Source organism: Lissotriton vulgaris, chromosome 8, assembly GCF_964263255.1.
Source record: "Lissotriton vulgaris chromosome 8, aLisVul1.2, whole genome shotgun sequence".
Taxonomy (NCBI): Eukaryota; Metazoa; Chordata; class Amphibia; order Caudata; family Salamandridae; genus Lissotriton; species Lissotriton vulgaris.
In genome coordinates, this window is record NC_141696.1 from 41,976,588 (window position 1) to 41,990,531 (window position 13,944).

The 13,944-nt window shown below is 45.9% G+C and overlaps 1 protein-coding gene across 1 annotated transcript in view; it reads right to left on the reverse strand.

The window, feature by feature from the left end:
* Positions 1 to 13,944, reverse strand: part of LOC147693346 (TRPM8 channel-associated factor homolog) — a 143,796-nt gene that overhangs the window by 85,520 nt on the left and 44,332 nt on the right. The window contains exon 2 of the mRNA XM_086933677.1: positions 11,482 to 12,117. Within this exon, the coding sequence (XP_086789803.1) occupies positions 11,482 to 12,098 (617 nt within the window). The 5' untranslated portion in view covers positions 12,099 to 12,117. The remainder of the gene's footprint in view (positions 1 to 11,481; positions 12,118 to 13,944) is intronic.

Here is a 13,944-nt window from a genome sequence, read left to right on the forward strand (position 1 = left end):
CCTGATGCATCGATTATCCGGGCTTAAGGAGATGTTTCTATATGCATAAGGGAAGGTTTTATATGTGCAAGCCAAGTTCTTTAAGCTCATTCTTGCTAAACGAAATGCTTAACCTGTCTAATGGAAAGTTCTCCCCTAACTGGGGCCTTGTTCTCTATGTCTAAGGAAATGGATATTCTTCCATAGGAAGATGGTGATTAATTACCCACCAGTAAATGAGGAGATGTTCCATGCTGGGTTAATGAAATGCTGGGGTTGTTATACTGAAATGTTTATTGGGAAATGATGAAAGGCGATGTCTTTATTGAATGTTGATGCATTGATGAATTGCTTCCATTACTCTAACCCAAGGAACTGTGTTGTTGAACTGCTTATCTTTACTGCAGGAAATGTTTACCCTGGTATTGGACTGGTTGAGAGGTCCCAAGGCCCATAGTTTATAGGCCTCAATTCCTAATAGGGTAACCCCCCTCAACTGTTTAGGGGCTGTAATGGAAAGCCTACCATTCCCTGATGAAGAGAAATAGCGAGTGATAGACCCAAACCCAGGGATTTTCCATGTTCAGCCTAGGCCTTATGAAAGGTTTACCTATTAGTAAATGTTTACTCTTACTTAGAAAAGTGGTTACTGGCATAATGAGATGCTCACCCTTGCTGGGAGCCCTGTTTTAGAATGTTGAAGGAGATATTTATGCCTTTGTTGCCAAACTTATCCTGAGTGGGATGCAAAGTTATCTGAATGTCTTTTAAAGAATCTCTTGCAGGTGCTGACAAGGAGCAAGGCTGAGGTCAGGCCTGTGTTTATCCAATGTCTGTTATTTATCCAATATTTAATATTTATGGAATATCTAATATTTATTCAACTGAAGTTTAATGCCAAGTGTTGACACACAGGTATCTGAAAAGAGAACTATGAAGCTAATTGTATGATGAATTCCTAATACCCTGATTCTGCTCTATCTTAATAAAGTTAACTTGAGTTTTTACACAAGCTCACTGGAGTGGCGTCCCTAATTGCGTGCTCATGTTTCTGACTCAGTGGTTGCGTGTGCTGTATGGTCGCTTTACACATAAGCTTTCGGATGCCTACCCGCTCGTGCCATGCTACCCTAGGGGACTGGTGACCCCAGTTCCAACATATTGGTGTCGAGCGGTGGGATCCAGGACTTGTGACCATGCAGCACCCTCCATTGGGACAGGGTGCACAGCAATTGGGCTGCACAATTATTGTGTATGCAAGCCAAAGTAATTGACCCCTCCACTGTCTAGCCTGTGAGTGTATCAAGATCTGTTAGACCTAATCCTGTCACCCACATCCTGGTATCTTTTCCTGAATTATCTGAGTCCCCACCTGGCATACTGGAGTGTTGTCAGGGGATGGGGGTGCCTGTTGGGCGGAGGGAAGAAGGAACTCCGTACCACTTTGGGGGCACGGGTAGGAGGCCACCCAGAGGAGAGAGGGGATGGGGAACAGGAGGGGCAGGTCACACCCAGGGAGGCGGGCACACCAGAAGAACCAGGCCTACTCAAAATTGTTGTGTCTGACAATGTGCTACCGGGAGGATGTTCTGGGGCAGGGAGTAGAGTAACTGGGGGTGTGCGTCGTCTAAGATGATAGAGCATGAGAGGGAGAGTGAGAGCCTTGCAATGGATGAGAGGAAGCTGGTGCACAGGCTTCAGCTAGAAGAGTTAGAGCTGAAGGCCTTGGAATTATGTGTACCAGGTGCTTCCAATGGTGGCAGCGTACCCGAGGTTCGGAGTTTAGACCAGTCACAGAGTGTAGGACCTGGACTGGGGTTTCAGGATCAGGAATTGCCTGACCTGGAGGGTGGGGTACCGGTAACTAAGGACCCTACCAGAGTGACTCTCAGGGGTACTACTCCAGGTGGGAGGGTGCGGAACCCTGGGAGGGGGTGCAGAGGGAGGAAGGACTCTCCTCTGGCACCGGTCCAGCCACGGGGTTAAGATCCTGGGTTGGGTGGCCAGGTTCAGGGGTTGCCTGACCTGGCGGGAGGAATCTCTGTATTCAGAGTTCCTCCGGTTGTGACTTCCAGGGGTACCTATCCAGGTGGGAGGGTGCGGAACCCTGGAAGGGGGTGCAGAGGGAGGGAGGACTCTCCTCTGGCACCGGTCCAGCCACGGGGTTAAGATCCTGGGTTGGGTGGCCAGGTTCAGGGGTTGCCTGACCTGGCGGGAGGAATCTCTGTATTCAGAGTTCCTCCGGTTGTGACTTCCAGGGGTACCTATCCAGGTGGGAGGGTGCGGAACCCTGGGAGAGGGTGCAGAGGGAGGAAGGACTCTCCTCTGGCACCGGTCCAGCCACGGGGTTAAGATCCTGGGTTGGGTGGCCAGGTTCAGGGGTTGCCTGACCTGGCGGGAGGAATCTCTGTATTCAGAGTTCCCCCGGTTGTGACTCTCAGGTGTGTCCCGAGGTGCCCCAGCTGTGGTCACCGGGCCTGGAGTGTTCTTTAAGAGAACCCCAGGTTGGGAGACTAGGCTGTCCCAATGTGTCATCCACGAGGGAGGGTGCGGAACCCTGGGAGGGGGTGCAGGGAGAGGTAGGTCTCGCCCCTGTCACCAATTCAACTTAAGGGTTTAGACCCTAGATTGAGGAGGAGAGTGGAAAAAGGTACCACGGGCCTGGGGCGACTGCCCCCCACTCTGAGAGAGAGTAAGGGCCAGAGACATCTGGATTGGAGGTCTGTCCTGGCTGCATCCCACTAGGAACACCAGTGGGGTGGTTGGATTAGCGAGGATGTCATGGTGGTATTGGGCCTGCGTCCACCTTTTTCCGCCCCAAGCAGGGAAGCCCGTCAAGGGAATGATCAGTCTACCCTGGCTTTTGGCTGGGGGGGAGATGTGTGAGACTTGGCCCTTTCCCCAGAAATTTTTCGCTTTTTATCCCCTGTTAATTTAGAATGCCCCTATTGAAACAACAGTGTGTAGGCCTTGTGTGGTGGAGAAGGGCCTGTGTAGTGTAAAACTAGTGTTAAAGTACAGGTACTTCCTACCCCTAACATGGCCGCCACAGACCACTGCTGCAGCAGCGTGGTTTAGTGGGCGCATTCTAGTAGCCAGGGGCTGGCTGGAACCCTCAGGCAATGTATCCATCTTAGCCTGCCAGCCTGTCCACAGGTAGAATGGTGGAACCTCCTGGAAGCCTCTGGAACCTTCTGGGAGAGGTGAGGTGACACCAACTGCCACTACCAACTGTCAACTGGCCCTATAAAAGGAAAGGGAGGGAACTTTCCTGAGGAGAGAAGCGGAGGGAAGACCTGGGGAAGTACCTACGCAGGAGGATAGGCAGTGGGGGTCAGGGCAGGGTCTTATGATGCTGGAATGACAGGGCCTAGTGTGCTGCTTTACAAGTGTTGAGGTATCCTGTTCCCCCCCCACTGACCTAACCCCGCGGAAGGGAACCCCCAGGGACCACTTGAAGGGATTGGCTGAGGAGAACTTGGAACACCAGCCACCAACTTAACCCCCTTCAAGGAAACAAGAAACCAACTGCTACTTACAAGGGCGCAAGAAACAGCTGCGCCAAGAAGAAATCAAATCACCACAGAACTATTAAGAAATCAACCAGGTATTGGCGCTGTGTCGCTCCCCGCTCCCTGACGCCACCTGGGATCCCTTTCTGCTGGATTGCTACTGTTGTGTGAGCTGACCTGTGGAACCTGCTGACCTGATTCCACCTTAGGTAAACTGACTGCTGGCTAAGCGCACTTATTCCCTAGTGCTAACACCCTGGTCTACCTGTCCTGCTGGCGCTGCATGAACTGCCTTATTTATGGGAATGCCCCTGAGAAGCGCTACTGCAGTAACTAACCCTGAGTGCCTAGCGCTGTCATTTGTGGACCTTTGGCTGCCAGGAGCGCTATTGTGGAGACTGCCCAAGTGTTGGAATTGGCGAAGCGCTACTGCTCTTTGAGCGCAAGCTCCCAGAACTGGGGTGCCCGTGGAAGCTCTATATGCCAGGAGATGGCTGGGGCTGAAGCGCCACTTGTCTCCACGAGGCTGTCCCCCTGTGAAACGTGATGAGAGAGAGAAGCGCCGTGAAACCCCCCTCAAGCGCTCACCTGCCACGTCCTGTGAAGCGCTGTGTCTTGCCCTCAGGTGGCCCCTGGTGCCAGGAGAGGGCCGCCGTATGCACGAAGTGAGCCGCTTGTCACCACAGCCGTCTGCTCAGCTGTTCTGCCCCCCGAGCCTGAGGCCTGAGGAGAGCGCCTGGGAGTTCCTGAAGGCCGCCTTAGGCCGTGAGGCGGAGAACTCGCATCACATGACGGGGGCGCGTCAGAGATCCCGCCCTCGACGCGCTTTCATTGGCCAGGAGATTGTGCTCCTAGCCGTCCGCGCTGCCATTGGCGGCCGACTCCACACCCCCACGGGACCGCGACCTAATTCGTCCAGGGCCCGAGAAGTCCCTGAAGCCCCGGACCGGCCCGAGAATCATCACGGAGGGAGCCTGGAGGAGTAGGAGCCCCCCTCCGACCTGCCGACCCTCAGGGCCGACTGAGCCTCGGCTCGGGCCCCGTGACTGGCCCCTCAGCAGGAAACAGACAGGAGGGCTCCGAAGAGAGTGAGAGCCCTCCCTGAGCCCCCACCAGCGGACACCAGCCCCAGGAGTCCCAGGCATTGCAGGAAACCTCCGCAAGGGGCCCGACCGGCCCGAAGATAAAGGTAATCCCCTGGGAGGAGGGCGGGAGGCCACAGAAGGCACCGTGTCCGCCCCTCCCCTGGGAAAAGCTGTTACTGGGCTCCATTGGCCACCATTGTGCCTCCAGCACTCCCTGAACTAGGCGGAGGCCCGGATTGTCTGGTGGGCCCTTAAAATTTAACCCCTGGCTAGGGGAACCTGACTTCTTGTTGTCTGAGGCCTGGGACAGCTTAGCCATTATGGAATGCTTATTTAGGCCTTAGGTATGGCTAAGCCTAGACTAATGTATTGTTCATCTTAGCCTGATGCATCGATTATCCGGGCTTAAGGAGATGTTTCTATATGCATAAGGGAAGGTTTTATATGTGCAAGCCAAGTTCTTTAAGCTCATTCTTGCTAAACGAAATGCTTAACCTGTCTAATGGAAAGTTCTCCCCTAACTGGGGCCTTGTTCTCTATGTCTAAGGAAATGGATATTCTTCCATAGGAAGATGGTGATTAATTACCCACCAGTAAATGAGGAGATGTTCCATGCTGGGTTAATGAAATGCTGGGGTTGTTATACTGAAATGTTTATTGGGAAATGATGAAAGGGGATGTCTTTATTGAATGTTGATGCATTGATGAATTGCTTCCATTACTCTAACCCAAGGAACTGTGTTGTTGAACTGCTTATCTTTACTGCAGGAAATGTTTACCCTGGTATTGGACTGGTTGAGAGGTCCCAAGGCCCATAGTTTATAGGCCTCAATTCCTAATAGGGTAACCCCCCTCAACTGTTTAGGGGCTGTAATGGAAAGCCTACCATTCCCTGATGAAGAGAAATAGCGAGTGATAGACCCAAACCCAGGGATTTTCCATGTTCAGCCTAGGCCTTATGAAAGGTTTACCTATTAGTAAATGTTTACTCTTACTTAGAAAAGTGGTTACTGGCATAATGAGATGCTCACCCTTGCTGGGAGCCCTGTTTTAGAATGTTGAAGGAGATATTTATGCCTTTGTTGCCAAACTTATCCTGAGTGGGATGCAAAGTTATCTGAATGTCTTTTAAAGAATCTCTTGCAGGTGCTGACAAGGAGGTCAGGCCTGTGTTTATCCAATGTCTGTTATTTATCCAATATTTAATATTTATGGAATATCTAATATTTATTCAACTGAAGTTTAATGCCAAGTGTTGACACACAGGTATCTGAAAAGAGAACTATGAAGCTAATTGTATGATGAATTCCTAATACCCTGATTCTGCTCTATCTTAATAAAGTTAACTTGAGTTTTTACACAAGCTCACTGGAGTGGCGTCCCTAATTGCGTGCTCATGTTTCTGACTCAGTGGTTGTGTGTGCTGTATGGTCGCTTTACACATAAGCTTTCGGATGCCTACCCGCTCGTGCCATGCTACCCTAGGGGACTGGTGACCCCAGTTCCAACAGCTGTGATAGCCCAGGGCGGAGCTGTTGACTTTATGGAACTGTGATTTAGGTCCATTTTTGCAGTATTTGTATTTTGATTGCTACATGTTGGATTTTTGCTGTTTTGGTCTTGTTTGGTTTAGGTAAACATACTTAATCTATACTACTATTATGAAGAGAGAGCTGAAACCTTTGAGGCGGGTAAACTCAAGAAGTACACCACCAATCACAACACCCAATATACCATTGTAAAGGGTAGTTGCAGCAGATGGACAAAGGCTATACAGCTAGCCACCATATAAATTAGAAAGGTCAAAGAACCTTAGGGGTAAAGTAGTCCCTTGTGGGCGTTGGCGTGGGCTTGTCAAACTCCACTTGGGCGTTGGCGTGGGCGTGTCGTGGGCTTGGGCGTGTCAAACTACACTTCACAATATTCGTTTTTTGGGCGTGCACCTTTCTCAGAGGGGTGTGGCAGAACAGCGTTGTCAGAGGGGCATGCCACAAATAAAAAAAAAAGGCTGCATACTTCACCAGCGCGCCTTTCAGAAGCAATGTGCAAGCCCATTCACGCTCCAACTTCAAAACAAGCTGCGCCACATCAGGCGCCGTTAATCATATATAGTGCGAACCAACCTTTGTGGGCGTTAGCGTTGTCACACGGGGAAAAAACTAAATTATAATAAAAAGGGGCGCGGCTTGCGCCAGCAATGTGCGCGCACATTCACGCTCCACCTTGCCGTTCTCATGACGCGACATTACTGATATATAGTGCGCCGTTAACTTTTTAGGCGTCAGCGTTGTCATAGGGGGTTGCACTACAATTAAGTAAAAAAAGGGGCGCGGCTTGCGAAACATTCTCGCTCCTCCTTGCCGTTCTGATCCCTTCTCACACGTACCTCTCCAAACAACAAGCTGCAACGCATTCACGGATCCTTCACATACTGCCTACAATTTACACTAACAAAATAAACCGTCACTCATTTTGTTACGTTACATTTCTCACAAGTGGCTGCAGGAAGAAAAATAATAAAGGCCCGCACAAGCGCAACATTCACTGACCGCGACTTTCACGCTCCAACGGCTCCAGCGGACACGAAGGCAGGCAGCTTACAATACAATCAAAGACACTTCACAATTTACTTGGACTCCGGGGCTCAGACGGGGCCTCAAAACAGCCCTCGCAAGCATGGGATCACGCAGGGCACTCTCAGCGTACACACGTTAACGTGAAAGACAACACGCGGGGCCTCAAACCAGCCCTCGCAAGCATGGAATCAGCGTACAGACGTTAACGTGAAAGACAACACGCGGGCCTCAAACCAGCCCTCGCAAGCACGAAATCACGCCGGACACTGCTTAAAGCTGAGGACGCACACACAACGAAGGAGCTGCAAATACGGGCCATCTAACAAGCCACATATAAACAACGCACTTACTAACACTGCATGCAGAACCAGACAAACACCTTCCAAAAACATTACAAAGTGAAGGGGCACGGTCACATTAACATCAAACACAACACACTTGCACACACACATGCTTAAAAACTTTAGGCTGAGGACGCACACAGAACTAAGGAGATGCAAATACGGAACAGCTAAGGAGGCACATATAAAAAACGCTGTGAAACATTACACATATAACATTTCATCCCCGGACAACATTGGGATGGGCTGCTAGTTGTTTCTAAATTGGGATGGTTTTCCTTTTCACTGTGTTACTGTGTGAGCACATGCTTTACACATTGCCTCCGAGATAAGCCTGACTGCTTGTGCCAAGCTACCAAGGGGTTGAACAGGGGTTATTTTAGACCTGTAAGTCGCTTATTTTGACTAGAAGGAAAGGGCCCTGCTTGGACTGGGTGAATCTCACTGCCATCTAGAGACCCCCATGTCTAACAATAATCATGGCACAGTGGGTACGGTAGCTTTCAGAAATTAACACCAGGAAACCTTTCAAATGGTGAGGTTGGCTTGAATAGGACAAATGGGCATACGCTTTGGACAGGCAAGAATATTGAGTCCTTAAGCTCTAAAATTCAAAGTGCATGTGTTAGATCCAATGAACCTTTTTGGGACCACCCTGTATCTTTCTTTCAAACTCATATGGGTACTTTTTGTAATGTAGGTTCCAAGGTTGTAGATTCTCCCATCTAAAACACCACTAAATCTACATATTAGAGCAAGACGCACGATACAATGTGATGTCAAGTAGATTAACTTAATGGAGGCCACAAATTCTGGTGACTCAAAGAAGTATTGGCGTTTGGTGGCAGAGTATTGTGACTCTAAGGTAGTATCACATGCTATTCCCACCCCTGGAAATGTTTGGGTGGGATATATTTCTAACTTGTACTCTAGTAATTCTTGGGACATTGACCCTGCTTTAAAGGGTATGATGCTCCTTCGCAAGCAGAGATTGCCAGTATTATAAAAAATGCCATACCTTCTGGACCGGTGGGGTATAATGAGATACACAGTGCAGTTATTAAAAAATAGGCTGTAGCGTGGGGATTATTTCTTATCCCAATTTTTGCATATTGTCATCAAATGCGACTAATCCCTTCCCCCTGAAGGGGCAGCATCATATTTCCTCTTTATAAAAAGAGCCCCAAATCTCCTCTAATTTCAAACAGATTGAATTATTGGATCCAACAGGCAAACTCTTTGTTAGGAGTTTACTTTTCCATCTTCACCAATGGGTTCAAGAAAAGAATATAATACCCCTCGATCAAGTTGGTTTTAAGAGGAACTATAGCACTATTGATAATATTGCTGTTCTTCAAGTGATTATTGAGAAATATCCTCTGCGTATGCCTGTGTATACGGCCTTCCTTAAACTCTTCTCTGCATTCTATAAAGTAAATTGTTGAGCTCTGTGGAGAAAGCTTTTGGTTTGGAAGTTAGCCGGCATCTTTTCAGGCTCATCATTGAACTTCATGCTGATGCAAGGTGCCAGATTCTCATGGGAGGAACTCACAGTCTTTAAAGAAAAGTTACAACTCAAAATGGTCTGAAACAGGGCTTATTGTTGCTCCCTGTTGATCTACCTCCATATATATACATATATGAATATATGAACTGCCAGGTATTTTAGGTCGGATGCAGCAGGATCTGCAAAAAATTGGAAATATGCCTATTGGCTGTTTGCTGTATGCTAATGACGTGGTTTTAATGCACCTAACCCCCATTGGCCTACAAACGTCGTCTGAAAGCCAAATTTCGCCTTTCCCTAGGAAGGGTACAGGAACAAGGGGGAAGTGAATCTGGTACCTGAGAATAGAGAAATTAGAAAAAGTAATATTGAGGTAAAATATTCTCCAGTGATGGCCAGGATGACTACCATGCTGATCTTTGTTCAAGCAGAGCTTACTGTCAGGCAAGCACCCTTCCTTCATAGATTATATAAATCATATTGGAGACATCATTTTGGTCATATTTAGGGGTGGACAATAAATTCACTCTGCTGGCGGAGTTTTGCTCACTCCCAGGAGTTCCAGCAAGACTCCGCTAACCGGCGAATGGCCCAGTTTCTTTCTCAATCGGGGCAGTCACAACCATTCGAGGTGAAAAGCTGCAGTTCAAGAAGAAAATCTACTAGAGCCAAAGGAAAGGAGACGCTCCCTCTGGCACACTGTGTTGTGTTTACCCTGATTTTGCAGTGTGGAACAAGCTCCCAGTGCTAATAATCAGTGTGCACAGCGGGACAAGCTGATTCTTCCCGCTCGCGGAACTCCGCATGCTCTTACAGAGTTTCCATGCAACTCCGCAGAATTATGTAGAGTGAAACTTTGCACGTTCCACCCACTCTTAGTTATGCTTTGTTGGTCTAGTAGGTCGAAATTCCTTGAGTCCTAATTTACACCTCTGGGGTGCTGAATATTGGTTTTTGGCACTCTTTTGAGACAATAGAATGTCAGATTTTCTGCCAGATTTGTGGTTTAAATTCACTAGTAGTTCTCCCTTTTTTTCGCCTGGACTTTGGATTAACACCAACTTTTATTCTGGTACTGGACGCTGTTTGATATGGGGAAATCTGCTTTTGGGTGTAGAAACAATCACACTTCATGCAGCCCCCAAGTTTGTAATTTCTTCCCTTCCGAACAAAAAGAGTGCCTTCTTTTAGCTCTTTGAGTTAGCAAAAAAAGCATTAAGGGTTAGACTTGAATGGGGCTTTTGTTTCCCCAAATATTTTCTAAAGAGTCATATAAAAATATCTCCTATAATATAAAACAGGACAGAGATATTGCCCTTTGCTTATTAAATATGCAAAATCTGGTGGTACAGGAGAGCAATCTTGGGAATGTACCCTAACCATATTTAATTTGTAATCTTTCTCACCGTACCTGAAGATTGATCCTTTTGAGAATTAATATGTGCTACACGTTATTACTGGTATTTGGGATAAAGTGTTAAGAAGGAGAGATTTTAGTGAATTATGTCAGTTTAATGATAACGATTACAACCATGTAATATTTGCAAGTTCCACATTGCAAAATGCAGGTTGCCGCTTTCTAAGGCCATTTCTAATTAAATATAATATTCATTCATTATCAGAGGCCCTTAAGTCTCTAATGTCTTAACCTAATGGAATGATTTGTGATGAATGTTTCCAATTTTTATAGGTGTTTTCTACATTTGTATTAAGGAATCCTAATTAAGGGGTCAATAAGAATGGCGGACGGACAAAGTCTGTCCGCCATCCTGTCGGAGTATGGGACCGTCCACCACAGGAGCGGAGGTCCCGTGCCTCGAATTAGGATGCACCCGCCACAGTGGCGGGTGCATCCAGCATTTTTAACATTGCGGCTGGCGGTGCTGAAAGCACCGCCCGCCGTAATGCTATAAATGCATGTTGAAGAAGTAAAGGGAAGTCCCTATCTAGCCATAAAGCTGGAAAAAGGAACGCCTACTGGGTAGTAGAGGGGGTATTCACACTCTTTGTGCACAAACCATAACCACATAAATAATAAATCACAAAAATGGATAGAATCAGATAAGAAACGATGTCAAGTAATATATATAAAAAAATGGTACAATTTATTCAAAAGATAATACAATCATAAAACAATTTCTTTAAACATCATTTTTACAAAACAATTTTTGTGCTTTAGGACCAGTTAAAAATGTGTTTGATTGCAGAGGGGTCCGTTTTACTTATCCCACTCCAGTACTTGCATCTAAGTGCACTGATTGTGTGGGCTGGTTGAAATACTTCCAAGGCCTGATAAAGAGAGCTGGGAGAGACACACACATCACCAGTGCCCCACACAATCAGTTGAAAAACGTCTCGCCAGCACCTTGACCTAAATCAGATTCTACATATTACATAGAAAAGAAAAATTACATAATTGGTTTAGTAGTTAATTACATTCTTAATCTCCACATTGTAAGTATAAGGTCTTGTTTCACTCACTCAACAAGCACTGGACAAGTTGGGATTTCTTTAGAGATTGAGATAACTCCCGCCTTAACGTGGTTGGATGTGAAATAGATGCCGGACACATTGATCACTTCGTTTCCAGGAAATTCAAAGCAGACCTTTTCTGTGCCATTTTTGGTAGCCCAGATATAGGCTTGACCTGCGATGAGGAGACCGCCTCCTTTCTTCACAAATGCAATAAGCTCTTTCTTCTGATTGGCATTATAGGCGTCCATGCAATACACGCCAAAGGATTCCAGAAACCCACCAGTAGACTTCACCTTGATGCCATGATCAGAGAAGGTCTTCACCAGGGAGTCACAGTTAGACTGGACTCCAACCAGAGCATCTGCTGAGGGTTTCAGCCATTGGATAGAATTGAGGAGGAGCTTTGAGAACTTTTGGCTCTGGAGGTAGGACTCATGAGGGATGGCCACGATCCGACCCTTCCCATAATGAGAAGCTGCGATCAGAACTTGGCCAGAGGTACTCACGATCAGAGGGAAGGCTTTCTCCCCGATCAGGAGTAATTCACAGGGAATGGAACTTCCTGTAAAGTCCAAAGTGTCTACGCCTTGAGTCAAGGCTCCATAAGATTCTTTGAAGGCCATTTCAATGTGGTTTTTGCTCCTGAAAATATAAATAAAAAACAAAATTAACATTACTCATCTTTGAATTATCACAAATGTGCTGTCCTTGAGCTAAATACCCTGATATCTCTGCTTTTTACATATGGGTGACTGTTAAATATCATGAATTGTTAATACTATGCTGGTGCTTTATACCTTTTATTATACTGTACATATCATCACTTTTTTAGTTTGACTGTTTGTGCCTAGTACATATTGTGGTTATGATCTATTTTGATGCTTCTACATATCATTAGTATGTAGTTCCTTGTACCAGAAATTATACTTCTACTTATCATTAAAATTTTACTGTGACTGCTAGTTCCTTCTACCTGCTAAGATACTTCTAAATATCATTAATATTTTACTGTGACTGCTAGTTCCTTCTACCTCCTATGAGACTTCTACATATCATTAATATTTCACTGTGGCTGCTAGTTCCTTGTACTTGCGACTCTATGTGCCTTGTAAATGTTAGGGCAATTTACGTAAATTGTCCTATGTAATGCAGTTAAATATCATTAACATCTATTATACAACATTAATATTTTATTTTGACTTCTCGTGTCTTGTATAAATGTGGTGATCATTTACATATCACTAATATTTTACTATCACTGCTATTACCCTATACCTATGGTGCCACTTTACATACCATTAACATTTACTATCACTACTAGTGCCCTGTGCCTACTGTGGTATTCTACATATCAATAATATTTTACTACCACTCCTAGTACCATATACCTACGGTGCTACTCTACATACTGTTAACATTTCACTATCACTGCTAGTACCCTATACCTATGGAGCTACTTTACATACCATTAGCATTTACTATCACTGCTAGTACTCTACACCTCTGGCCACACTCTGCATGCCTTTAATATTTACTATCACTGGTAGTACTCAATACCTCTGGCTGAAATCTGCATGACTTTAATATTTACTATCACTGCTAGTGCTCTATACCTACGGTAGAACTCTGCATGCCTTTATTATTTACTATCACTGCTAGTGCTCTATACCTACGGTAGAACTCTGCATGCCTTTAATATTTACTATCACTACTAGTACTCTATACCTACGGTAGAACTCTGCATGCCTTTATTATTTACTATCACTGCTAGTGCTCTATACCTACTGCAGCACTCTGCATGCCTGTAATATTTACTATCACTGCATGTACTCTATACCTACGGCAGCACTCTGCATGACTTTAATATTTACTATCACTCCTAGTATACATCTGGCTAAACTATGCATGCCTTTAATATTTACTATCACTGCTAGTGCTCTATACCTACGGTGGCACTCTGCATGCCTTTAGTATTTACTATCACTGCTAGTGCTCTATACCTACGGTGGCACCCTGCATGCCTTTATCATTTACTATCACTGCTAGTACTATATACCTCTGGCTGCACTCTGCATGCCTTTAATATTTTCTATCACTGCTAGTACTCTATACCGACTGCGGCACTCTGTATGCCTGTAATATATTTACTATCACTGGTAGTACTCTTTACCTCTGGCTGCACTCTGCATGCCTTTAATATTTACTATCACTGGTAGTACTCAATACCTCTGGCTGAAATCTGCATGACTTTAATATTTACTATCACTGCTAGTACTCTATACCTACTGCGGCATTTTGCATGCCTTTAATATCTGCTATCACTGCCTGTACTCTATACCTATGGCGGCGCTCTGCATGCCTTTAATATTTACTATCACTGCTAGTACACTATACCTACTGCGGCACTTTGCATGCCTTTATTATCTGCTATCACTGCTAGTACTCTATACCTCTGGCTGCACTCTGCAT